The sequence below is a fragment of the Bombus vancouverensis genome, chromosome 8 (assembly GCF_051014615.1).
Source record: "Bombus vancouverensis nearcticus chromosome 8, iyBomVanc1_principal, whole genome shotgun sequence".
Classification (NCBI taxonomy): domain Eukaryota; kingdom Metazoa; phylum Arthropoda; class Insecta; order Hymenoptera; family Apidae; genus Bombus; species Bombus vancouverensis.
Window position 1 is genome coordinate 12,520,091 of NC_134918.1, and position 27,498 is coordinate 12,547,588.

At 32.7% G+C, this 27,498-nt stretch overlaps 1 protein-coding gene and 5 non-coding genes across 6 annotated transcripts in view; 1 reads left to right on the plus strand and 5 right to left on the minus strand.

The window, feature by feature from the left end:
- Positions 1–27,498, plus strand: part of LOC117155847 (uncharacterized) — a 149,215-nt gene that overhangs the window by 67,268 nt on the left and 54,449 nt on the right. Inside the window, exon 3 of the mRNA XM_076620675.1 lies at positions 13,584–13,729. Within this exon, the coding sequence (XP_076476790.1) occupies positions 13,585–13,729 (145 nt within the window). The 5' untranslated portion in view covers position 13,584. The remainder of the gene's footprint in view (positions 1–13,583; positions 13,730–27,498) is intronic.
- On the minus strand, positions 14,320–14,391 carry TRNAE-UUC (transfer RNA glutamic acid (anticodon UUC)). Its single transcript has one exon. It is a non-coding gene; the product is annotated as a tRNA-Glu (tRNA).
- Positions 15,066–15,137, minus strand: TRNAE-UUC (transfer RNA glutamic acid (anticodon UUC)). The gene has a single exon. It is a non-coding gene; the product is annotated as a tRNA-Glu (tRNA).
- TRNAE-UUC (transfer RNA glutamic acid (anticodon UUC)) lies at positions 15,802–15,873 on the minus strand. Its single transcript has one exon. It is a non-coding gene; the product is annotated as a tRNA-Glu (tRNA).
- On the minus strand, positions 16,500–16,571 carry TRNAE-UUC (transfer RNA glutamic acid (anticodon UUC)). Its single transcript has one exon. It is a non-coding gene; the product is annotated as a tRNA-Glu (tRNA).
- On the minus strand, positions 19,660–19,731 carry TRNAE-CUC (transfer RNA glutamic acid (anticodon CUC)). The gene has a single exon. It is a non-coding gene; the product is annotated as a tRNA-Glu (tRNA).

The following is a 27,498-nucleotide window of genomic DNA, read 5'->3' on the forward strand; positions in this document are numbered from 1 at the left end:
CAAAATATTTCAATTTTAGTAACATATTTATATTGATTTTATTGTTAGGTAATATAGAATTTTTATTTGGAAAGTAGATCGATCTCTCATCCTCTTAATTCTTATTTCCACCTTTTTTGTTGAAACATAAATTTTACATTGCAAAGTATAACAGACTGATTACCATATATGTTTTTCTTGTTGCCTAGAACCCAAAATTTGTAAGGTCGTCAGATCGCAACAATACAGGTGACCCCATAAATCAACTCCTTCAAATCTGGCAAACCATCACTCTTTATTACAGAGCTTGTTACAAACTATAATGGCTCACCCGCTGTGCAAGGTTCCTAATCACGTCATTGCCTTTTTTGCCATTTCAAAGGAAACTCTGATCAATCACGTCTATCCCACATTACGTCTTATAAATATTCCATTAGCCCTGCAATAATAAGATTATGATAGCCTCAATTGCAAGTGTATCTCGATCAATTCACGATCTCATTGTTATAAATGAATCGATCTCAACCTTTAACCTTTGCGTCAAGGGTTTGAATTTTGATAAATTGCTTCGACACAATGGCCTCTATATGGTTAAAACTCGAATAAAATTAAACTAGAAACATTCAATCGTTTGAAACTGTTAGGGCGTAATTAAGACATAAATATAAATATAAATATACGCTGCTATTGACGCATATGTTGCGTCGTCTTAATTATGTAAACCTTAATTATTATATCGTCGATGATCGATATCGACGCAACTATTGAGTTTTTGTGAGTTACGTTTTGTAGTGTAACACAGCCTTAAAGAATTAATCGAACGGATTTACACCTCGTCATCGATATTTCATAACTGTTTACTCGAATCATTAACTCTTGAAATACCCGACTGGTCAGAATGGCCAATTTGTAAGTTTTCGTAGAAATTTTATAGGTTTAAAATACAAACAATGTATCTTATATCAATAGATAAAGTTATTTGATAATTTTGCAATGATGTATGCATAAATTTTATAGATAAATCTTGCATTAATAATGGATAATATGTACATACAATTTACATATGTATATCTTTCATTTTGACTTTTTAGTACAGCTTTTATAATTTAGTCGCGAATAGTTCTATTGTTAATACTACGAAAATAATAAAATGTGTGATGATACTTGCTTCGTGCAATTTCCATATGTTCAATCATCAATATCTTCAGACCCACTCAAACTGCTATCTGAAAATTGTCCCCGAATTAATATTGTATCTCGAAATTGGCAGCGGACACTGCGACTTTGGAAATAATCCACCGCGATAACATCGGCTTCCGCGTGATTCCATGTGGAACGATTCTCGTTCGAGTGGATCGCACTTTGATCGTTGCGTTACAATTGATTCGTGTTATTTCACATTCTACATCTCTCTTTCTCTACTTTTTCACCCGAGACGATCGCGCGTCGCTCGAAATAACGAACAAGTCTGTGACAAGTTGACGGCTGTGGATCGCCTGCTAATTTTTTCATATTTCATCGAACCACCGACTGCTGTACAATCCAGCTGAAATTTAAATTCTCGTTGACTGGCTGACGCACACGCGCGCTCGACCTTACTATCCGATTTAATGCGTGACCAGAGCGTCATCCATCTGCTTCCTACATTTCCGGCGACAGTGGCTGATACTAATGTCGTTGCTTTTTGTATATCGTGCTGGTGAATTTTTAAACGAATTGAGAATACGTGACGTCGTGAAACTGCAGATACGAGAAAGAAACTATGTTCCATGTATTATATTACGTAGACGCATACACACGTTTGTGGAAGTATCATTGGTAAATTAGAGGAACTTGGAAATTCTATTACTAATTTCTTAATCTTTGATCGTATTAGATTAAACGTGTTAATTTATTCGATTGGGGAATCGAATTTATTCATTGTCAGGATTATCAATCTTCTGGAGACAATAGATTTTTGGCTTAGGAATTTTCTGTTTTTTTTAAATGTCGTTTTCGCGTTAAAGGACAAGTTACATTTACATTTGGATTACGTGGAAAAAGACGTAGTGAAGCCATTCTTTTTTCATTTTCTAACTTCTATGCGTGTATTATGCATATCATTTATGAAGTTCAACAATCAAGGAATCCCCTGGTTAACAGATTAAGAAACTCTTCAAAATCGTTACATATTAATGAAGATTACCGTCACTTTATCAGACACTTTATTATTAATCAATGTTCAGTGACAAGTTACATTTATCATACATATGTAAGTTAGATATACTTAAAAATATTTGTATCAAGTATTTTTATTAAAATCTGTGCGATGAAAATCTACACAGTATAATTTTACTTAAAAGGTAAAAACCACGAGAAACTCCAAATATTTCAACGTATTTGGAAAATGCAGAATCATGCATTTTAACTAGGGATGGCAGCATTATCCTTTTAATCCATAGAAAGTTAATTCAGATGTGTATGTAGAATATTATCGTCTTTAATTGAAATGTAGTTCATGAAAAATTGTAATTTTTCGTTATATATCGTATTAATATCTTCGTAATAACGTAATATTATGGTAATAAATTTGTAATTATCGTTAATTACCAAATAACTTAGTCGGAACTTTATACTGCTGGTTTATATTAACGTTAAAGTAAATGTTTCATTAGTCGCTGAATATAAGTACTTTTGTTTATGTTGTTCAATTAGATCCTGTAACAAAACAGTAAAACATACTCGTTCGAAGTTGGTTCGCGTCCGTGTGAATTAATTTTGTATCGATTGTGACATGTGTGTGTAGTCTTAATTCATCGCGTTGATTGATGCGTCGCCGAAAAAGCTTTCACCTATTAAACTAGCTGACCAATTCTGTGCGAGTTAATTCGTAATTTAGTGAATCAGGCGTTGATTGAATCGAGTTTCGGGATTAAATTTCAACAACACGATTGCATGAAATTTACTTTGATAGAATTATTGCTTTCCGAATCGTGTGATTTGTCGATTGTAATCTTTGTTTATAAAAATTTCGACGTTCGATGAAAAATATAATTCTTCAAATGGAAAATATTTTTATGATTAATGTTCTTCATAGAACGAATAGAATTTACAAAGAAGAATAGGTTTTATGTAAATTACGTTCAATGGTTTTATTTGTTATATACAAAGAACAGAATATATGATGCGATTTAAGTACATTCGTTTTACAGTATTTTGTGTTCTTCAAATCGACAATATATTTTGTCACAGTTTCAAACTTTACTTACGTTCATCTAATACGGGTTATGCCCGATCATCTAATACGGAAAAGTACCTGAAAGAGAAAGATACTTTACACAGGAAGACCGTCGCTAGGAACCCTGAGCAAAATGGGGTTTCCGAACGAGCAGACAGGTTCCTGGTTGAGATGTCTAGATGTTTACTCATGCAATCATGGCTCTCTGACAATCTGTGGGAGAAGCTGTGAACACGGCATGTCACATAAGAAATCTATGCCCATCCGCTGCTATCGAAGACAAGATCCCACTGGAATTATGAAAAGGTAAGGGATATGACATCCAAGGGGAGATCAACAGACTGAGAGTATTTGGGTGCAGAGACTGGTACCTGAGAAATCCAAGCGGAGGAAAATTCGATAGCAGGGCAGGTGAGGGGATATTTGCAGGATACGACAGGCAGGTCAAAGGCTATAGGATTTACCTGCCAAAGACCAAGAAAGTAATAATATCTTGTAATGTCAGGTTCGAGGAGAATACGTTTCCCTAAAAGAGTGTTAAGATGGAGACGAGCAATATAAAAAGGAGGTCTTCAGAATGAATATGGGACGTAGAAGATTTTGAACTTGGAAGGGGAGTTGACTGGACTGACGTCGAAACACAAAGTGATGGCGAAAACGATGAAGGGGAGACTGACTACTTCATGGACAATTTAACGAGTGAGAATAATCCGGGGGAGGCTGTGAGTGTACCGATTGTGCCCAGGAGGTCGGCAAGATTACATAAACCAAAGACATGTGATAGTTTATATAATATATAATCTGCTCGTTTAATTTATTTTGTTTATTCGTTTTAGGTTTAAAGTTGAGCAGAAGATAGTAAGTCTGTTAAAAAGTTTGTAAAGTTAAACCTCTTTTAAATCGATGAAAAATTCTTATAAAGACCCCTTGAGAACTTAGCCTCCATCGACTTGATCAAATTTTGATCCACTTTATCCTTTTAAGATAATTGTCTGCAGAAGTGGAAAGTCCACTTTTCCTATTTTCCTAATTGGGAGCAGTGAAAATTGTTAATATTAATTGTTTCATATTAATTTCTTATTGTTTAAGATTATTCAAAACCCTGCGACGAGATAATTTCATCTATAGTAATTTTCATTTCAAACTATATTCATTGAAATATTCATTGAAAATTTTCCAAAACTTCGCTTGCTTTGTTTTATCGTCCTCCAGAAGATTTTTACTTTCTTGAAAACCTACCTGAAACGACGATATAGCTCAAATCTGTCCTAAACCTAGCACGAAACTAATTCGAACTAATGCAAACTTATGACAAATATTAGAAATATTATATACAGTACAATATATACAACAGCAAAAATACTTTTACATATATGTAAATCGAAAATTAAGGCTGAGCAATCTCGTACGTACAGGAAAACATTCACGTTTCTTTTGACAACATATTCGAAACTCATCAAAATCAGCAAGGTGTCCTTTATTCTAAATAATAATTATAAAATAAAAACTTAGTTATTTTTATTTTATGGAAGCGCGCGATATCCAACAACGCGAGAACAATCCAAGCGAATCGAGATTCACTCTTCGTTAGACGATCCCTTGTACTTCATAATTTCTTAATAAATCCAAGATGGTAACACAATATCAGAGACGTATTGGAAAAATGATGGCAGCCGACGTTATTAAATTACGATCGGCCAAAGGAGAAACTCGCCAGCGAGTAGCAGAGTCTCGCGAATTGAAGTTCTATTTGTTCGTTGATGAAATTTCGTGGAATTAGGCGAGGCACTCTCTGGTACTGCCATTAACGGATTGTCCTCTAATTAAACATCCTGTCTCCTCGACTGCTCGTAACGAGCGTACCTATTGCCGCCTTTGCCTTTACGAACAATGTCGATTCGATCCGCATTTAATAGAACGAACCTCTTAAGCGGCCGGAAATTTTTCATTCCTCCAGCCAGTTCGGACAAGCCTGCAATTTCACGATTCCAGATACATGCTTGTCGTCTGATCGATTATCGACGATTTAATACGCGTTTGGTCGTTTTCAACTGAACTTCATTCGTTTCGTTCGTTCAAACAAAAATTGTATTTCTTACGAAAGAGAATTAATTGGTACGAATGGGAATGAGCCTGTTCGATAAACATCGTGAAAGAGTTTAGAATATTTTTGCAATAATTCTTGTCACGCTTAATAATTAGTAAATTGCAGAGGTTTATGTAAATTCATATTTTTATAAATACGATTAAGGTAACAGAAGAATAGTATAAGTATACATTTGTTTTATTTGTTGAATATTATGGCGAATATTTAATTTGTCATATTTTACGTATGTCTGCATATTATGTACAATCTCAACATCTTTCCACTATCCATCATTCTTCCATCTTTTTGGGCTTTTTCAAATTTCCCTCTTCGCTTGAATTGTAATGCTTGCGTTGATATTTTATTACATTGAACCTGGTCAACTGGAAATTTCATCGAAGTCGTGACGAAGAATTAGCAGACTTTCCAATTACTAGAATTCCAGATTGAGCAAGTCCGAGAATCGCATAATTCAAATTGAATAATCTTCCAATCTCGTTTAAACATCTAATCGATGACCCAGTTATATCGGTATTGTGTATTTGCTTGATCGTTAAAGGATTTGTAATTTGCCGGATCTGATAAACCGCAGTTTGCTCGACTAACTATACCTGTAGATTATACTTAACCAATATAAGAAATATGTATCGATTAATAACTTCTCTCATTAAAAGATTACTTCCTACTTTATTTATATTTATTTAAGTGTTTAATATAATCATATATAAAATATGTTTGTAAATAAAGGTTATACTGATTTATTTATAGATTTCGTTTAAAGAAAGTAATATATTTCATGTAATATGAAAATAAAAATTTAAGATTAGGATAAAAATAAACAAAATATTGAGTCCAATTGCTATGATCTACACATAAAATTTTACTTCCTTCGTAATCACTTTCGCTACATCATGTTATTTTTTTCACTTTATTAATTACATATACCTATATTTTTCTCATATTGTATACTCAATAATGTAATTAATATTAATCTGACAATATTACCAACTAATCTTGTAATAAAATTTCAAAGCTCGAACATAAAACTTAAATATCCTGCGCGCACCTTTCATTTTTCATCTTAGGAAAGAAAAGAGAAGATAACAAGTAAAAATCGATATATTGGTTTTAGAAACTGCTGTTTCATTCAGGTTTTATTAATATTTATAAGTAAACTTTCTCATTATTCCGTTTATACTTCCCAATTATTCGCTACATACATTGATAATTTGCAATATTTAGTGAGAAATAATTTTTCGCTTAGTGTATGTTTGTAATAAATGTCTTATAACTTCTAACTCTATAAACTCTATATATCTACATACGATATAAAGTTATATATCTTCGAATTGATTTCGAATTTTACTATAATAGTCACGATAGTCTCTCGTGTATCATCACTATGCTAACGAAATTTCAAAAAGTTTCGCATAATGTACATAGTATATTGATAAAAATTTTCTGTGCTAAGTATTCGAATACTTTCGTCAGTTACTGTACATAATCTGCTTTTGAACGAATCTAGATGGAACTTTTTTTAGCGAGCAGGAAACGGTCGCGCAACTTCACCTCCGCTGTTAAACGAATCGATACATCAATGCATTATAACTGACGTTCATCCCTTAGCGAGGACACGATATTTTCTTTGAAGGAGTAGGGACCAGGGAAGAATTAGTTTCTCGCGACATATTTGTCGCGTTGGAGCTAATACTTGGAGAAAGTTTTGCCGATCCTTCGAGCAGAAGGAATTAGTTTCGATGGAAGCTCTTTGACGAGCGTTCAGCAAATACTTGGGCCAAGACAAAGTTTTCAAGCTGGAGCGATTGCCTGATAACTTCCTGACATTTGCATCTAAAACATACACAGAAAGAATGAATTGGTATCGGTCGAAAAGTTTTCAATCGAAGTTCATCTGGCCGACGGAATTCTCGATGGTATCGTGATCATCGCGAAAGTTTGCATACACTTGGGACAAATTGTGTCTGTGAATTAGCGGTTTAGGTTTGTGTCTCTGGGTTCGTTGCAGTTCTTTTTATTACACGCCTGTGGTCAGTGGAAATCAGTAGACAGACCGCGAATGTTTATACAATGTCGTATTTCTATAAAGAAGCAAGGAAGATAGAAAGTTAGATAAAAGAAATAGAAAACGAGAATTAGACTTTTTGCTATCTATAACTTCGTGAGTTTTATTTTCTAGGAAATTCGTTCGCCTTTTGTCGATATTTGTCCAGGTATTCATGCAAATTTGTATCTTTATGAATATAGTTAAAAATTAAACTTAGATAGAGAACAGTTTTATCTACTAAATATTGTAACAGTTATAATGGATGAAAGTAATATAGAAAAATTGCGAATTAAATTGTTAAGTAAGATAGTCAATTAATCCAGGCGTAGGTGTAACCGTATGTACTTCACACGCGAGTAAGTAGGAGTGTCAGTTTTCTTAGATCAATACCAGTCATCGTTAATGTGCTTAACTCAACAGTTCATCAATGAGTGGTAAAATTATAGCTTCGAAAATATTCATTCTATATAAGTTACAATCACTTATATATTATATATTTAGATACAATTCGAAGAAAAAATTGATTCTGAATTAATATCCTCGATGGACCTGAACGAGATTCTTATGATCTTTAAATATGTATATCTCAAATGAATTATTGCGATCATTGAAGATTGTAAATTTCGATCACTGACCAATTTTCCAATCTCACTATATCACTTCCATTTATCGTACCACACTTTAGATATTTTACACACTGTTGTATATCATATTGCAATCGTGCACTTCTGCAGCCTCAACTTTTCCTAAATACATACAATTTCATAAATCTACTTATCACTGTATTAATATAATATTACGAGTATTACTTATCTACTTATCATTGATATAAGAATCACTAGCTAAGGATCACTAATTAATGGTAAAATTGATAAAAGTGGACTTTTGGCGAGAGATAGCAACTGGAATACACGGCACCATTATTTCAACACAGATCAATCTAGCTGTCCGCTATCCCTCAGGCCGACTACTCGATGCGAAGATTTACAATCGGTAAATCTGCACGCGTCGTTGCAAACGATGTGGTACTGGCGGGTGCAAGGTGCTCTGCATTTGATTAAAAATCGATCCTGCCGAGGCCAACGAGTTTTCATTTTCGATCTGTGGCTACTCGGTCTTCGGACCGACTGCTGCTACTCGAGCCGCAATGGCTTTGGGCTGAGATGAAATTGATTGGAATTCAATGTTCATATGGGCTTGTATCTATATCACGTGAATCATCCAGAGAATTAATACCGGAGAATTAAAAATTAATTTAAAAATTGTCTTCGAAAGCGTGAGCATTTTATGTTTTCTCGCGAGAACAGTGCTAATTGGTTCCACCTAATGCGGGAAGTAAAATGTGCAGTAAAGTCGTTCTTTTAATAGGAAAACTCGTAATTTATTGAACACGTAATTACTAGAAGAAAAAAGATTATTTACAATTGTGAAAGTATATAATAAAAATAATGAAAGAAGAACGCAGAATTAAATTCAACATAATAACACATTTATAAAAAATAGTACGTATGGAAATACACATTTCATATTGAAAAATTAATACTTTTGTTTTGGATGCTATTCTTGAAAACAGGTTTTTGTATGCGATGGAAATCTGCAAATGTTACACATATGTTTTTCTTACTAGCGTAACACATACGCGACATCGTTTTCTTCTGTAAACTCGGTCATTTTCTCAATTTCTATTCATTCTATTTTGTGTTAGTTGAATTTTCTCAGCAATTTTCTTGGCATGGCTAGATCATTATTTCCAGGGCTGTACTGTGCGGAACCCGGCCATATAAACACGTCTGTGCACTCGCTATGTTGCTAGGGAAAAACGTTCGTCTCTTGAGTCAAAAAACGAGACAGTTGGCAAAAAGAAGTTCTCGTTCTGCGAGACAGACAGAAATAGGTAGAGTGTCTCTGTCTCTGTCTGAGATATTCGTAGTATTTATGTATATGTATATGCGTGCCACGCATGCGTAAAACGGGACCTTTGTTTGCCCTCCATCTTGATTTTTTTTGACTCAAAAGATAGACGGTTTCGTCAATGTTTTCGGTATCGGAGTATCCAAACCTGTTTATATGACCGTGCTACGGGCCATTCTCTTCTTCGCTTTTTTTGGATCTATTCGAAATAGTATGTAATCTGTTGGACATCTGACTCTTGTTCGAATTACGAATTAATAATTAATAAATAAGTAAGAAAGCGTACTATCCAAAAAGGCATATTGATCAAAGTAACGTTATCTTCAAGCGAATATATTGTAATACGAAAATAACGACACGCTACTGTTTCTCTTCTTGCTCTTCTTCTTCGTATCGGGTTCGTAGTCAGTAATTCCTAGTCACTGCCCTTCATCAGCTGCATTTCAAAGCACCTACTCAACGATTTGTCAGCGTTTTCCACTTGCTAGCTTAGGGTTTAAGCTCTAGGCCTTAGAAAAAGGTATTAAACCTCTTCCCCTCCCGTTTTATGGTCACAGCAGGATCAGAGAGAAAGGCTTCTTCCATTCCATCGAATGAAAATAAAAAGGAAGGGCTTCTAGTTGGTAGACTACTATCACCTTGTCTAGCCCAAGGGTACGGGCTCCTAAGTATAGGAAACTCTCGTGTTTCCCTCACGCAATAAAAGAAAGGTAAACATATTAGATTATAACATAAGAAAGAAAAAAATGGACATAATGTTGAAGTTACATATAAACACAGGTGTTTTTGAAAGTGTTCCTGTTAATCCTAATGTTTTCTTCGGCTCCATATGACACCAATTGGATGCCATGTTTCAATAGGTATTATTAAAATGTAGATAGGTTGTAAATATTTGGTTTTAGTATTTCATACAATTTTACTACCTTTCGTGTTTCACGCTCTTTATGTATAAGATATTCGAAGAAAGAAAATGGTGGAAGAGATAATATAAACGCGAAATAACGAGAAGAATAGCAACGTAAAGGGTTTACTTTCCGCTCAATAGTAATTAGACGCGAAAATTAATATGATTTGTTCGGATTATAGAGGATAAAATCTCCTAGGGACTGTAAAACACGAACCCAAAGGAAAATAACCAAAGAGAAGATACAGTTCAAAAAAAATTGAGAGCCAAAACAGTGATCATTGTCACGTTGTTTCAATGATACGATTAAAATTCAGATCATAAAAAGAAATTTTACGACTATAAAATTCATGAAGAAATTTCTCGAACATTTAAACATTTAATATTTTTATACCGATAGAGAAACTAATCATGAAAACAAAGGATTAATTAAGAAATAACTGTCGAATTTGTTAAATACATTTCTCCCCTATTAGTATGTTATATTATAACTTATTGCACATTGTGTATGAAATACATGTATTGTTATGCTGCATTGTATTAAACATTTTTCATTGCGTTTTATTTTAAAATTCTGCATATAAATTGTTTTACTAGCGGAAATATTAATGTATCATCGAGATATAAGAAAAACAAGGTACTCGTGAAAATCCGATATAAATCCAATATAAATGTTTACATATTATACAGAAAGTGATGTTGAAACTAAATGTAATTACGAGCTTTTCCATTCACACAGACCAATTTCACATGTTTTCTCTTTCACAGCTGACTCTCAGGTGCTTTTCTCGAATGCATACGTATCCTCAATTATTTCACAAAACCACACACACACACACACACACACACACACACACATTTTCTAGCGCATTTAAATGGATTCTCTAACGCAATTTGGAGAATTAAGACCTCACATTTAGGAAGCTTTAAACTGAATTATCTGAGACGTTTGTTTCACTGTATTTATTCGCAATGATATTATGAATATAAGCACATTGAAAGCAGAGGTGAAGGGTTAGAATGCATCATTAAACAGTTATAAACTGTAATAAAATTAAGTATTAATAGATAAGATGATAAATTAAGTATTAATAGATAAGTATTAATAGATTAATAGATTGATATTAAGTATTAATAGATAAGAAGATAAATTTAGTATTAATAGATAAGATTAATAGATAAGATGTACAAATATATATGAAATAGAGGTATTATTTTTCAATTAAATTAATTAAACATCAAATTGAACATTCTATTCTTATTAATCGTAATAAAAATAAAAAATTTGTAGGCTTGAAACAAATTTAGAAATGGATGTAACAGCTATTTAGGACGAGATATTTAGGGCAAGTAGTATATTTCGGATACATCACAAAAGTGCTTGAATAGTCAATGATCCATTTCTATGTACATTCTACGTATATTTTCAGCTCACTTTCAAATTTTATTCATTAAAGCGATAAACAAATTCCGAAATATTTTGTATAACACGTAGATACATAAAAACTTCCTACGATAAATTAATAAGTGCAGATAATGAATTATTAATGTGACAATTAGTTAAATGCCTCAGATAGAACGGCGATAAGAGGAAAGTAACAGCGACTTAGCCGCAATAACTGAGCTGTGAAAGCTATTTAAACCAATCTTTTTTCTCGGAAAAGGCGGAAAATCCTAATTCCAGTTGAATCTTCCTTAACTTTCGCTACAAATTTTCTCAGCAGTTTAATACATTGGAAATTATAAATTAACAAGACCGTGTGAGAATTTCGTAGACGAGACTTTAGATTGTTCATCGATTTTTCAAACATGAACACAATAAGCTTGCGTCTAACACGAAACAAGTCGAGAACAGTGGGCTGCTACGGTGGAACAGGATTGAAGCAACGTGTCGTGCAGCTAGTCGAGAACAAACAAATGTAAACAGGCCGGGGCGTGCATATTGGATGTATCGAGCTTGTTGGCCACGGAGCAGAGCTTCGATTATTTCAGTCCCCTTTTGTTCGTCTCGTTGCTTCCGCTCCATTTCAGACTACGAACCATACGCCCGAAACGCGGCTTTCTTAATTAATTCGATCTCGATCGGAATACGTATGTACATGATTTCATAACTGCATTCTGTCAACAATAAGAGGAATAAGGCAATATTACGATGCAATGATGAATATATGAGATCTTCCGCTTTCCTTCCTCTTTCTTCTCTTATTTTCTTATTTTTCTCTTTTGTTTAGTAAATTATAAGCTTATCATTCCCCCCGTCTCCGTGCCGCTTTTATATTGTTCTTTGAGAAACTCTTTATTGTTTGGGGTTGCTTGGGATGCCTTTCATCGGATACATTCTTTAGTTATTATTAGATAGCAGACTTTTACTCAATTTCACATCTGTATGAGTGGAGTATAATTTAAAAAATGTAATCTAAATAGAAAATTGTTTTACCCATTAAATACTGCAAAAACTACTACACTCTGAATATTTTTTACCTTTCTGTAAATTACTTGCATTCTGTACTTTCAGATTTCCCAGAAATACATAAATATTCACAGTGTAATGATCATGACGCTCTTCAAGTATCATTTTGAATCAAGAGAATAAATTCAAATGTTTGTTTTTGTGATTTTAATAAAGAATTAAATAAATCAAAATGTTTCCTCCTTCTTAGACATATACTAAGATCTTATAGTCAAGCTTCAATATTCTAAAGCTCTTCTCACGTTTGTTTAATGTAGGTTTAACATCGCATCAACTACCAAGGTATTAACGTATACATTGAAATTTATAAAGCTCTCGTGATATTTACAAGTTAATTGAAATTCCTTGTAAACCTTCTTTCATCGGCCTTCCTTTACCGACTATATTGTTCTAACTCGTTTAACTATTCTCGTAAATACGACACTTGTCCATTAAGTCGTCACAAAGGGCACGCGTTTAGCCATAGCGTAGTTTCGAAACTTCAAGAATGCGCGGTTTAACTGATCCCTCAACATTGTTAATCACAGTACATCTGTTACCTTGAAAACTGGAAAGCATCTATTATACCTGCCTTCCAAATTGCAAACTATGTCAAGAATCTTTAAACTTAATTTTTAACTTGTATTATTAATAGAGTGCGGATGCATGTTATGTAAATTCATTTTTGCTACTTATACAGTTTAGTGACTTCGCCTGATTTTCACTGTTTAACCCCAGCCATTTCACAGTTTGGATTAAGTTCCAATAACAAAAAACGGTATCTAAATAAATTTATTGAAACTTAATCTAATTCGTTTGATAAATTTCGAAGGTTAAGTAAATTAAATAGAATAATAAATAAAAAAAGATATGATATTCTTATTTCATGAAATAAAGTTGCGTATGTCATCTCTGTAGATATTTTAAAACAAGCACATTATTAAACGGAAGTATGGGATTTATTTGTTGCAGGATGCAAACGGACTTGAACGGAGGACCTGGTCTCGCTGTAGTAGCGGGAGATGTACTTGCTCTGCGAGGAACAGGACTTGCCGCTGCCGAAACATGGGCTCTCCTATGCCAGGCAGCCCAGGCCCTCCAAGATCTTTTTCTCTCAAGTAAGTTCTTATTCTCATTCGACGAAGTATTCTTACTTTAAAAATCCTCAACATAATAGTGAAATGTAAAATTTCTGTAATACTCGTAACGCTTACAAATTTTTTTTCAAAAAATGCTGATTATCTCATTGGGGCTTTGAAGTGATTAATTGTTAATCGAAAGATGTTACGAAATTATGCATTCAAGAAATGAAGTTGTTATATGTTTTATTATTAGTAACACCCGCGTCAGCACCTATTGTCCGACTCATAACTTTTATATGCAGCCGCTCAATGAAGCTTCCGATGTATAGTTTTTGATATGATCGCATATCAATTACTACACTATGGGGTAAGATAACCAACAAATTCTTTTCGGCCGTATACATGTTAACCATTTCATATGTTATTCGTAAATTGTTAAATTATATATGTAAGAAGATTATAATTAAAAAATGTTTGAAGAAAATGATTCGAATATCCAATTTATATATCTATATAAATATATATGGAATATATTTCTTTCTTTATTAATACTATTTGGAAAAAGTATGTTTTAATTTTGTGAAAAACAATAATATATTATGTTAAAAAAAATGACAAAAGTAAATTTCCGGTACCGGGAATCGAACCCGAGCCTCCTGGGTGAAAGCCAGGTATCCTAGCCACTAGACCATACCGGATTATATTAGAATCTCACTAAGTTTCAAACAAAACGCATTTTTTGAACACACAATTTTTCACTTGTATATTAATATTTAAATTACGTTACATAATTATTAACAAAGCGAACACCCTTGTTAATTTCAATAATCATAAGTAACGTATGCCGACAAAGTCAACATTCTGAATAGCTTTTCCCAGGACATGTTATCGTTGCTTGGTTCAGTCTCCGAGATATTTGCAAAAACCATTAATTTAGTTTATGTTACGATTATGCTTCTTTAATTTTCAACTCACAGAAGAAAGAGAAATCAATGGATTAGGTTTGATCTAAATTATTCTTCGAACGCCGTAAGGTTGCCGATAACGCTACAATTCGTATTAATCTTTATATTATACTATCGTTATTCGAAATTGGAAACATTTCAGTCATGATATTGAAAAAAGAGCTGTTCGATTATCAAAATCGTATTTTCGTTGAAAGAGAAACGTTTGTGAATATCTCAGAAATTAAAACCAAGCGATGGTAATATATATAGGGAAAAGTTCTTCAGAATGTTGAATTCGACAACATCTATTAATGTCATTAAGATTGGCAAGGTTGTACGTTTTGTACATAATGTTATTATATTATTAAAAAAAGTTGTGGATTTTTATGCAAGCAAAATAGAAAGAAAATGTTTCAAAAATAAATTTCCGGTACCGGGAATCGAACCCGAGCCTCCTGGGTGAAAGCCAGGTATCCTAGCCACTAGACCATACCGGATTATATTGTGTCCTTCCTAAGTTTCAAACAAAACGCATTTTTTGAACACACAATTTTTCACTTATATATTAATATTTAAATTTAGATAATTATTTACAAAGAGAACGACCTCGCTGATTTCAATAATCTTAAACAAATTGACAAAGTCAACATTCTGAATAGTTTTACCGTATACATGTTACCCTTGTTTGGTTCAATTTCCGAGATATTTGCAAAAACCTTTAGTTTACGTTACTGTTACGCTTCATTTATTTTCAACTCACATAAGAAAGCAAAAATTATTGAGTTATGTTTGACTTAAATTTTTCTTCGACAGCCGTAAGGCTGCCGATAACGCTATAATTAATATTTATCTTTGTATCACATTATCGTTATTCGAAATTAGAAATATTTTAGTCACGATGTTGAAAAGAGGCTGTTCGATTATTAAAATCATATCGTCGACGAAACAGAAGCTTTTGCGGTTATCTCTGAAGTTGTAGGCAAACAACGGTAACATGTGTAAGGACAAATTCTTCAGAATAAAATTCCTAAAATTCCTTGATAAAAATTTCATTCCTTCAGATCGGTAAGACTGTCCGTTTTGTTAATGATTTCATTAATTTACTAAAAAATACTATGGATTTTTATGCAAATAAAATAAGAAAAAGAATTCAAAAATAAATTCCGGTACCGGGAATCGAACCCGAGCCTCCTGGGTGAAAGCCAGGTATCCTAGCCACTAGACCATACCGGATTATATTAGGTCCTTGCTAAGTTTCAAAGAAACCGTAGTTTTTGAATATAATTTTCCACTTGTATATTAATATTCAAATTATGTTAGATAATTATTTACAAACCGAACGCCTTTATAATTTCAATAATCGTAAAATATGCCATGAATAGCTTTTCCCTATAACCGCTGCTTGGTTTAGTCTCCGAGATATTTGCAAAAAACGTCAATTTAGTTTACGTTACAGTTAATGCTTCATTAATTTTCAACTCACAGAGGAAAGAGAAATCAATGGGTTAGGTTTGATTTAAATTGATCTTCGACCGCCGTAAGGCTACCGATAACGCTACAATCCATATTAATTTTTATATCACATTATTGTTATTCGAAATTGGAAACATTTCAGCCATGATATTGGAAAATGGGCTGTTCGATTATCAAAATCGAAAGAGAAACTTTTGCGAATATCTCCAAAATTAAAGCCAAGCGACGGTAACATTTGTAGGGAAAAGTTCTTTAAAATATTTACCCCGACAACATATTTTAAGGTCATTAAGATTGGGAAGGTCATCAAATAATTTCATTAATTTACTAAAAAATGCTATGTATTTTTATACAAATAAAATAAGAAAAAAATTTCAAAAATAAACTTCCGGTACCGGGAATTGAACCCGGGCCTCCTGGGTGAAAGCCAGATATCCTAGCCACTAGAGCATACCGGATTTCGTATCCTGCGTCATATTGGAACTGTATTTAAAGGAAAGATGTACTATTATATAAAATTTTAATGAATTAATCGCTCGTATGAGTAATTTTCAATATTGGAATCGTAATCAATACTTGAAAAATAAAATCTCATATAAAACTTATCTATTTTATAAGAAATAATATGTAAAGTAAAACCATACAATTGTTGGAAATTATAATAGTTAATAAGCATTTAATAAAGTAATATAAATTTAAATTTGTTCATATGTAGTATAATAAGTAAACTACCTAATAAGTAAACAGAATAAAATATAATGAACTTTATTCTATCTATTTGTTATATCAATCGTGTTAATTTCGACAAATTTTTTTTATCTATGGTGATTTAAATTTGTGTTTTAATTCAACAATGTTTTCTTTAACAACTTGAAATAAAATAAATTGTGCAAGCTCTATTCTTGTGAAATATTTAATGACAAAAAAGGAAACAAATCTTAAATTTACATGTTGAATTCAATCAATTTATTATCAATTTATTAAAAACTTAACTCAGTCTTAAAAATTTTGCCTTAAGCCTTCTTTGAATAAAAAAATAATGAAAGGCTGGTTCTAGATGTTCTTGCTTACACTATTAGCTGAATTAGAAACAGGACAATCTAATTAATTCTAATTACGAAAGGAATAATATACACATATATATAAATACCTCTAAATATTTTTAGCAATTAATGTTTATGTTATAAGACAAAAGGTGATATATATTTTGCTTTTAAGACACAAGTAATTTAAAAATATTCTACAATGATGGTTAAAGACTCGTTCAAATTCGCTTCAAGCAACGTTCAGCAAAAGAATGGTATGTCGGTTGATTCATGGAATCTCAGCAGACGTTTTCGAGTGTTCAGGATCTAGTTATTGTTATAGGGTTTCGTCATAAAACTGTCGGTCCGAGCGGTGTAAGTTACGTGTGTAACTTTTCCTCGTATATTTTAGGTAGTCTTTTGCCTTCTGCATCCTACCCTTGTCCTACAGACCAAGAAATAATTTATAGGTATAAAAGAAACTTAAATTTTATATAATACGAATGTATATAAAAAATAGCTAATTGTTACAGAAATATTTGTAACATTCAACATCTCATCTGTTTATTACCATAAAGATAATATGGCAATAATCGCTTTATTATGCAAGTTAAAATTAATAACGTTCTCAATTACGATGTCTGATACATTCCCCTCACACTAAGTCGGCGTCTGTGAGTAACATCGCAAGTTACAATGCAACTATGAGTGGTGAATCATGTGCATTTGCCTGTATTTCGAGCGGTAAACCAGCGATTTCCTGTGTTTCCGTATTTGTGAAATGAGTAAGTTCATTGTTACTAGCTTTCCAGCATTTTCGCGAAAGTGTTCATGTTTACAAATTAACACTTTATTAATAAACTCTTTCTCTACATAACTGTATAAAACTAATGATTTTTATTATAATATCAGATATTTCGGCATCGATAGTTCGAATATTAGAAAGTTCGATCATAAACAAGGTTAATTTGCGATCTCTCTATATTTTGGCTTGTACTAAACATACAGTGACTACAAAAGGTATTTGTACGTACTCTTACTTTCCAATGAACAATCTTCTTTATTAGGTTTTACATCTTATTTTCATAGTAAGTACAACATTTTCGTAATCAGATGAAAATACTTGGACTTGATTATTTAGGATGCAAACATTACAATAAATACGATGCTGTGCGAATATATTACTTTTTGTAGCTACTGTATGTCCCGCAAAATCCATTAAATATTCATAAATTACCGATCAGTTATCATAAGCAACCTATTTGGCATGGAATTATTTTCATCCAGCCATCAATTTATCGTCGAAGACACACACGCAGGACGTCTAGCTAATACGCGTACGCTGCACAATTTGAATAGCGTGTGTCCAAACATGCAACGACGATGCGATACGATACGAAATGGAAAGCGGAACGTAATATTATAGAGGTTGGAAACGCGGTTTGGATCGATGGCACTAAATCTCCGGACAAAGGCTATTCAGAGCGTTGTTAAATCGCATGATCACGCCGATTACGGTTTGCACGCTTGGATCAGGAAGTCAAACGTCGTGCAACCGACATTAAATATTCAATAATCACAGGGCGTGGAGAAACGTGACTGTCAAGGTACCGTTGCATCTGCACCCGTTGCCTCCCTCCCACGATGCATTTTCTTCCAAGTGGTATCTACTTTCGAATTCTACTTTCTTCGCTTCTGTAACAAGCGTAAACTAAGCTCAGCTTTACGCTAATTTTAAGATGAGTCGTGGTTCAATGAGACTATGATGTAGGAAAGATCTATACAAAATTATATACTTAGGGGTCTAAGTCTGTAACTGTTGATTTAACAAATAGTTGTAAGGATAAAATATTTTCGAGTGTCGATAAGTAGACTCTACCCGCTTATGCTTTCACCAGGACATCTGTGGAGGATACGCTATCCTGAAATATCCTATATCGTATGTATCGATATATAGGACAACCGATAAAAAATGACAGAGAAATTTGCCTCATCGATGTGACAACGAGGCCCTTGAATTTTCCTAACAGGACCATTCCTTTTCGTAACGGCGAATGGATTGGAATCGATTTGTATTCTGGGATTAGCTAAACGTCTTAAAATAGCGGCCGTAAAACGGAGTTTTGATCGTACATTACGAAGTATAGACTTTATTGAAACGTATATTTCTCACATTGTCAATATTGTATGACCAAAATGAGCAAATGTCCGGATACTTTGAAACGATCATTTAAATACTTTGGTTTGATAACGACTGTTCAAATAGATAAGATTGATTTCTAGAGATTGTTATTTATTTACAATAAACTTATTTTATGTATTAAATGGGGGTTTTTAATCTATATTGTGATTTTAATATAAAATTTGATTTTAACTCTTAATGTGGGCTAACTTTGTTTTTTTTCTTAGATAAGTGCAAAATGTACACATTTCATGAATGCTTTATTAGATAGTAATTAATAACAATCGCAAAAGCTAAAAAATATTTCATTCATTTCGTTCTAAATTTCAAAAAGAAGATTTCCGGTACCGGGAATCGAACCCGAGCCTCCTGGGTGAGAGCCAGGTATCCTAGCCACTAGACCATACCGGAGATGTTAGTTCTGTTGAGCGATTATAGAATCAACCAAAATTTGCCAAGGCAAAATTTTATTATTCATTGTTTTAAATATAATAAACATATATTTAATATCAATTTATTTTGTAACAAAATACGTAAATTGTTGGTAGAAGAAATAATTTGCCGTAGCGTAAAATAATACAAATTTATAGAAGTATATAGTTTATACAGTATAATATAATAAACAAGTAAAGTATAATAATTGATCATACAAAAATTATTTAGTCCTATACGCTTATACTTTATGCTTATCTGTGCATGCTAAATTTGGAAATAAATACTGTACAATTCAAATTCCCTTTGAAATTATACTTTTATTTCATTAAGTATTGTTGATTAATTCCTGTTTGATAATTGACAGTTAAACATAATTATAAAATATCGAAAACAATACCTTTTACTAATCTTCACTTATCCAATGCTTATGAGCTTTAGCAAATGCAAGTCGTCTTGTTCGATTCCTAGAATTCAGCAGTGGTTTCTTTTGGGGTTTTCGTCCTCCTAAGTTAAGCACTAATTTGTGTATCGTTTTTATAGTTTATCTCCGCAGCAATATTATTTGCACTACGAAAACAATTCTTTTCGCTCAATCAATGAATCCGGCGATCCATTTTCAGCATTGTTTTCCGTGGTCTTACGTTTTTCGGCTGATCGCAATACATGCCTGCTTGTGCATGCATACATGCATACATGTTTTCAAGTAAATTCTTTGATTTACCCATAGTCCGTTCCTACTTAAATGAATTGTAAGCAATAAAAAGAATCATGAATCCAGAAGAATTCCAGAATCATGTTTTACCCAGATCGCCTTACACTAATGTCCACTGTTTACAAGTGCTAAGCGGTAACTAACTGTTGTAACTTCTACATTGTTTGTATTTAACAACTGGCGGTCTGAGGTTACGAAGGCTAAACATACAGCTATGTTATTCCAAAGAGACAAACTGAATAGAAGAACAATATGCGTATAAGATGTTGTAATGATGCGTAGAGTGTCTATTTTAAAAAATGGTAAGCTTCGGTTAAACTAATTCCTTCCAGAATACTATCTTAGTAAATGCATAAGAAGAATGGTATATCGATTTTTATCTCCGTTAAGTAGTTGAAAGGTTTTGTTGAAACTAAATGCATACATTGTTGTATATTTTGGAATTCTAGAATTTACAGGACATTCTTCGAAGTTTTATCGGTGAATAAACGATCACAAGGGAAAACCTTTTTATTAGAGATTGTAAGTAATCTTATAGTCCATCAAAATGAAAGGCACAGATGTTTCGCAAGTGTTACGGTATTGCCTGCGAATCAAAGTCATAACATCTGTTGTGTATTGATATCTAAACTTGAACTTTTAGGCTGTCTGTTGAAAAATTCACGAATGTAAATCTGCCTAAATTCAAATAAATGTAGATTTCAATACGTGACTCGAATGGAAGAAAATTTATTCAAACGGAATAAATTGCGAATTGTAAACTCACAAAGACAGAAGCACATTTACGAAAATGTAAATTTGAGTTAGGTTGTGTAATAAATTCACTAACGCTCCTTAAAAAGCATGTCAAGTGTTGCTGTTTCTGTATAATTCTTCTTTAAATCCACCCAATCGATAATGTATATTAAGTAATATGTGTATTTACTTTATGTCTTTTTATCATGCTGTTAACCTTCTTATCAAAATTTTAAACTTTCAGTACATCGTTCAGTGAATTCTCTTCGTCACAATTGCAGATTACACGTATAAATTAGACTCTTCTCAATATTTTCGCGTAAACTCAAATAAAATAATACAATATCAAGCCTAAGTTAACTTATAATAATTTGTATCGTGTCAGTAACAAATATTATTTTGTTAATTACTAGTTAAATAGATAATTACAAGCAACAATTATAGCTTGCATACGAAACCGTATACTGTGCTAATGCTTTTGTGTATGCCACGATATTTGTATTAATGCAATCAATAATTATGCATCTTCGATAGATTAAAAGAAATATCGATACTATACTGTATATAAAAAAAATAATTCAATTTTCTAATTCGTATCACGAAATATCAATTTGACGATCTCTTCAGATCGCAAAAATAATTCGTGAAAGCTGTATTACGTCAGGGACGTTTCATGGTCGCATAGTGTATACATAGACGGTGGTTACAAAGCGACGCGCGAGATTACGCGTGTTACCTCAATACGCTCTACCCGCACGATTCTTAACTCGCGTGCACGAGTTAATAAACGTGTTTACAATGTGGGCAATCCCGATCTCCCGCTCCGGGCTTCCGTTGAAATTGCCAGAAGGTATCCTGCATGCGAATGCGATGCCACCGTTCACATAGCATGACTCACGAACGTCGCTCAAGAGCTACCTGCTGGATACAAGGAGCTCGAGCCTCGAATACCGAGGATTTGTCCTTGCATCCAGGTCAGAGATGGCGATTGACGATCACGATCGAGGAATTAGAGCGGTTTCCAAGCATTCTGATGTTTACTCCAGATTCCAGGTGGCATTTTAGTGATCGTTCTCAAATTGTGAAAACAAATGGAAACTTGCTTCTGATCGTTCAATAATAAACATATTTGGTAACTATCTGAGTAGCATCGATGACTAGACTGCGGATTTTTATGCGGACTTAATTTTTTATGAATGTAATTAAAGAGATGGAATGCGTGCAGAGATTTGTTTCACTTACCTGAATATTACAACGATTAATATAGTTTAGATATTTTGTATATTTTTGCACGATGTAGATTTTTTGTGCGGTGTTGCCATTTTATATTAAATAAATGAATGAAGTAAATCAAACTTTATGTAGATGCATAGAAATCCGCAGTCCATTGATGTTGGTACAATATCCTGATGCTCGAAAGTAGTTGGACGCTTGGTTATTTTTGTTGCTCGTACAAAATATGGTTTTGTAAAGTTATGGATGAGAAGAGCTCTGATAATTATTTTATTCTCTATTGTTATTATTCCAATTATTATTGCCAGGATCATTATTATTATTATTATTACAGTTATATATTGCAGAATATTATAGCAATGAATTTGATTTTCAAAATTTTATTACAGTTTTAATATATATGCAAAATAACACACATCCGTAAATTAAACATTAATTAAAACGTCACTATGATATTGATTACTATTTTGTATGTATTATGTAAATTATACGATAAACGAAAAAGAGTTCCTTTATATCAATAGAAAAAGAATCACGATTACATAACTCATATAAAGATTATATAATTACGATGAGTATAAAATTCATATAAAGATTATATAATTACGATGAGTATATAATTCATATAACATTATATATATAGTATAGTAGTATATAAATATACTACAAATATTATTATCTGTGACAGAATTTTTACAAGTTTAATAAGACATTTAGTTTACCAACTTCAAAATATATTGAATTATATTCTTATCAATAAATGATACAGCATATTACGCAAGCGTATAATTGCAAAATCGATATCAATGGCATTTACATAGCAAAAACGACACAGTCTACTTAAAGCTAATCTTCCAGAAGTAATGCTACCTTGATATGGCGAAGGAACTGTCGTAAATCTCACATCAATTCAATGTATCCAAATGTATCCAATGTAACCAAAAATTCAATGTATCTGTTTATAATTCGGGTTGAGTTTCCAAGGAATTGAACAATAAACTGAGGGAAACTTTGTTTTTGAAAAGTAGTTTATCTCAGTTCATGTATGTAAATAGATATAGTTTTTAAAGGTGATATTTTTGACTAATTCGACTAACATAAAATTATGTATTCGTCCTACCTATTCCTAAAATTTAGGAGGATTTACAAACTCATAAAACATTTCACACGCATATTATTATCTTAACCCACTCGATGCTGACAATACAGCGTGCGCGTTCCACGATATCTATGCCACATATGGTGTGTGTATGATGTGGCGTGTGCTTTGAAAAAAAATGATACTGTCAGTGTTTAAAAACTGTTGGGGAGATAACATTGTATAAAAAGGAAGCAAGTGTACGGAAATAAAGGTTGACATTATATTTAAAACAGAAAGGGAATAGTGTTCAGATTCGTTGGAAGTTTAATAATAAAATAAGACAAAGACATATTTTGATATCTAATAACAAGTATAATTTACATTATATTACTTGATTTATATTACTTGATGATTCTTAAATGTGTTCTCTTATGAAAGATATATACGAACACATACGTATTATAAAAATGTCGTTCTTCATCATATATCGAGTATAACACTGCACAATCGTCAAAATGCACTGTTACTTTGCACATCGTGGATTTCTAGCGTATTTGGTTACCGCTATTGCTATCGAGAAAATATCGTGGTCCACGAGAGATTAAAAACGTTTCGTGGTTTCTTGATTCGTTTTATATACTTGTTTTTGGTACCATTTTTACCACTTCCGTTCGAACCATTGTTTTCCTAGCATTTGACGTAAAATATTGGTTTGTGGTTGATGTATTTAAATAATTTATATGCTATAGAAGTTTTTCAACTTTTTGACGTGCACTATATATATAGCTTTGCGTGTTTGATTCGTCGGAAGGAATGAAATAATTGTCAAGGCGGGTTTTATAATTTCAGAAGCGATTTTTTTGATTATGACATCTTTTGTACAAATGGTAGTAGAATTATGATAGCTGAAAAGATAAATTACGGAAAATGTTTGTAAAGTTATAAATACTTTTAGTTTCTTTTTTCTAAATAACAGAAGATCGTGACCTATGTAGAAACATCACAAAATTAAATCTTCGTCTCCTATCTTCTCATATAAAAAAGAAAATTCATGTTTTTTCATTGATTTTCTAAAGATTTCTAATTCTGTGTACTTAGTAATTGCGTGTTCGAGCATCAGCATTATGCACCTATTTAACACCGCGTGAAGATCTTATGTTTAACTTACAAATTTCGATCCGATACAAATTAGAGTGAGATTATTTGACTTGGTAAATTCATAATAAGCGTAGTTAGTACAAGTTAATCGATAATATGTTAATTACTATACGGTTTCTCTAAAGAAACGTTGCATCGCACATGTTAGTTTTCTCAAGCCAATTACACGAAGCCAATTACATTAAAATACTAATTGTACATAGGTCTGTTCACAGAATTCCACGGTAAATTTCACAACCTCACAAAGTACTTATTACGTTTCTCCTAATCTACATAGATAAATCCACATACATAGATAAAAATGCGAGAAAAAATTAAGAAAAAGAGATACAAGAACGACATGAACGACTTAACCATCAGACGGTTTTACCATCGGTTAAGTTACTTTCTCATACGAAACAGTCCTATCTCCTAAACCAAAGATGCAAAGTGTAAACAAAACGAAGCACATAAATCCACCAATATCCTCGACCGCACTTTATTAAACGCCGCAATGCTTAAAGGTCGTGTAACCAAGTTAAGCGTAACACCGTCATTACAAATGCAGCAGGTGCCTCGTGACATAACTCGTGCGCCGAGGAAATATATCACTGTAACAACACTTGCGTGTATTTTACCGCGGCATAACAAAGCTGCGATTGTTACATACGCACGTGGCAGGTCGCGAAGGGAAACCGTGATGACATTGTCGCTGTACGTTAGTCGTTGTATAAGGCGAGAGAGGGCAAACAATCGCAGAAACGTCGAAAACGTGGCAATAACCGATGTCTAGGCATACTGACGCATATCGCGTAGCTTGGAACGCAAAGTTTGCGCTCGCAGCTCGCAAAATACGTGTCTCCGTGTCTGCCATTTCAACGGTGCTGTGTAAACAGCCAAGAGGATCGCGCGACCGAGGTCAAGCTGTACGATAGGGATGAAAAGGGAGAGGAACCACGTAATCCCTACATATGAGGTTCCCTTTATCGAAGTTATCCCCGCTCCACGTTACTCGCTTTTTCGAAGACGCACCACACACGCTGCTCGGATTGTTACGTCCTCTTTATCGCGACTCGACGAAATTTTCGTTTGACATTTTCAAACGCGACGTTGTCACTAGTGTTACATGTTGAGCGTGTCAAGTAGAAGGTGGCGTGATAAATTGGGTTCTTACGATTTTACGGAAACGTAGTTTTGCTTTGTTATTTTTCTTCGAAAACGCGGCTAGTTTGAGATATAAATCTTTGAATAAGTGTTCTGTTGTTTGGCTACGAAAATTAGTTATTTTAACTCTTGGTGGTTATTTGTGTTAAGATGACAGGTATGTGATTGTTTGTTTATATTTCGTGTGGAAATGACTTACTTCATCATTTTAATATAATATGTTATCTGTCTCATATGTTTTGATTAGTATAATAATATTATTATTAAATGATAAATGAAAACATTATTTATGAAAGTTGTAGGTGTGGTTGTAAGAGAAACATAACGTAGTTACGGTGGTAAGCTTCTTTATAGTAGCGCCATAAGCGCCATGAAGCGGTTAATATCTTTCTTTTGTAAGTGAAATGTTCAATTCTTCATTGTTAGGTAGAATAACGAGAATACCGAGTATCAGAATTTACTGTACTTGGTATGTGAAATATAAGCAAACAGAAATTACTAAATATTACGATATTACATTATTAAATTGTCGATATCTGATTAATGGGTATTAGCAACTTTCTTATTTAATGTTCATAAAGTAATGCATATAATGGTTTTGACCGGAGAACAAGTAAATATCCATATTTAACGTGAAAGTAAGAGAAATTCAATAAGAAACATTTCACGAACAGTGTGCTATAAATTCATGAACTTTATTAGATGACTCAGTAAATATGAAAGCGGTTTACATATAATTTTGTGTGTTTATAGCATTAAATAATTTATTGCTTTTACTAGAACTTTGAATTGATATAATTATAATGTACTTTAAATGAGAAGCGATTATTTTATAATATTTGCTATTATAATTGCCATTATAACGCGCTTATAACAGTACTTTAAAATAATATAAATTACCATAACTTACAATTGAATTACAAATTTTATTTCTTATACTTTAACACGAAAGTGCATAATATAGAAAACTCTGACTCAAGCAAATTAACATAAAATGATATGTCCCTTCATCTGTATCTTATATGTACCTTAAAATAATAATGTTAAAAATGATTAGATATTGCTGCTTCTGCATATATGTTCAATATCACAGTAAACAAGAGCATTAACAATTAAATGTAATATTTGCTGTTGATGAACATTCCAGGAATAATTGTATTTCAAGAATAATCCGCGTTACTTGTTTACTATATATATATATCAAAATTCATAATTATCGAGTCATAGGAGTTAAGCACGTATGCCAAGCACGTGTTTTGATTGTACAATGCTGGATGAAGAGCAATTTCGACGTGGTAATCCCGACAAATAATATTGACTCAGACCTTGCCACATTTACATTTGCTTTTCCTTCTATGACGCTAGAAATACACACGCGTTCCATTTTCTCCCATTTTCTTTCTCACTAATTAAAATTTAGATGTTTGTTGTTAGCCATTCTGAAATAAGGAACGCTGAAACTCATTTAAATTTTCCTTAAACGAAGACAGAAAATTATCACATACGTTTTCGATAATTTTTGAAAATTTGGTATGTGTGTAGATATAATATCGCTTTCTTTATGTCGTAATTTATAAGCGATACAGATTTCATATTTTTGCTGATTCATACTTGAACGTTGTATTTTAAAGTAATTTAATAATTGGATTACGAATATTTATACGAATTCTTATTTTTATGT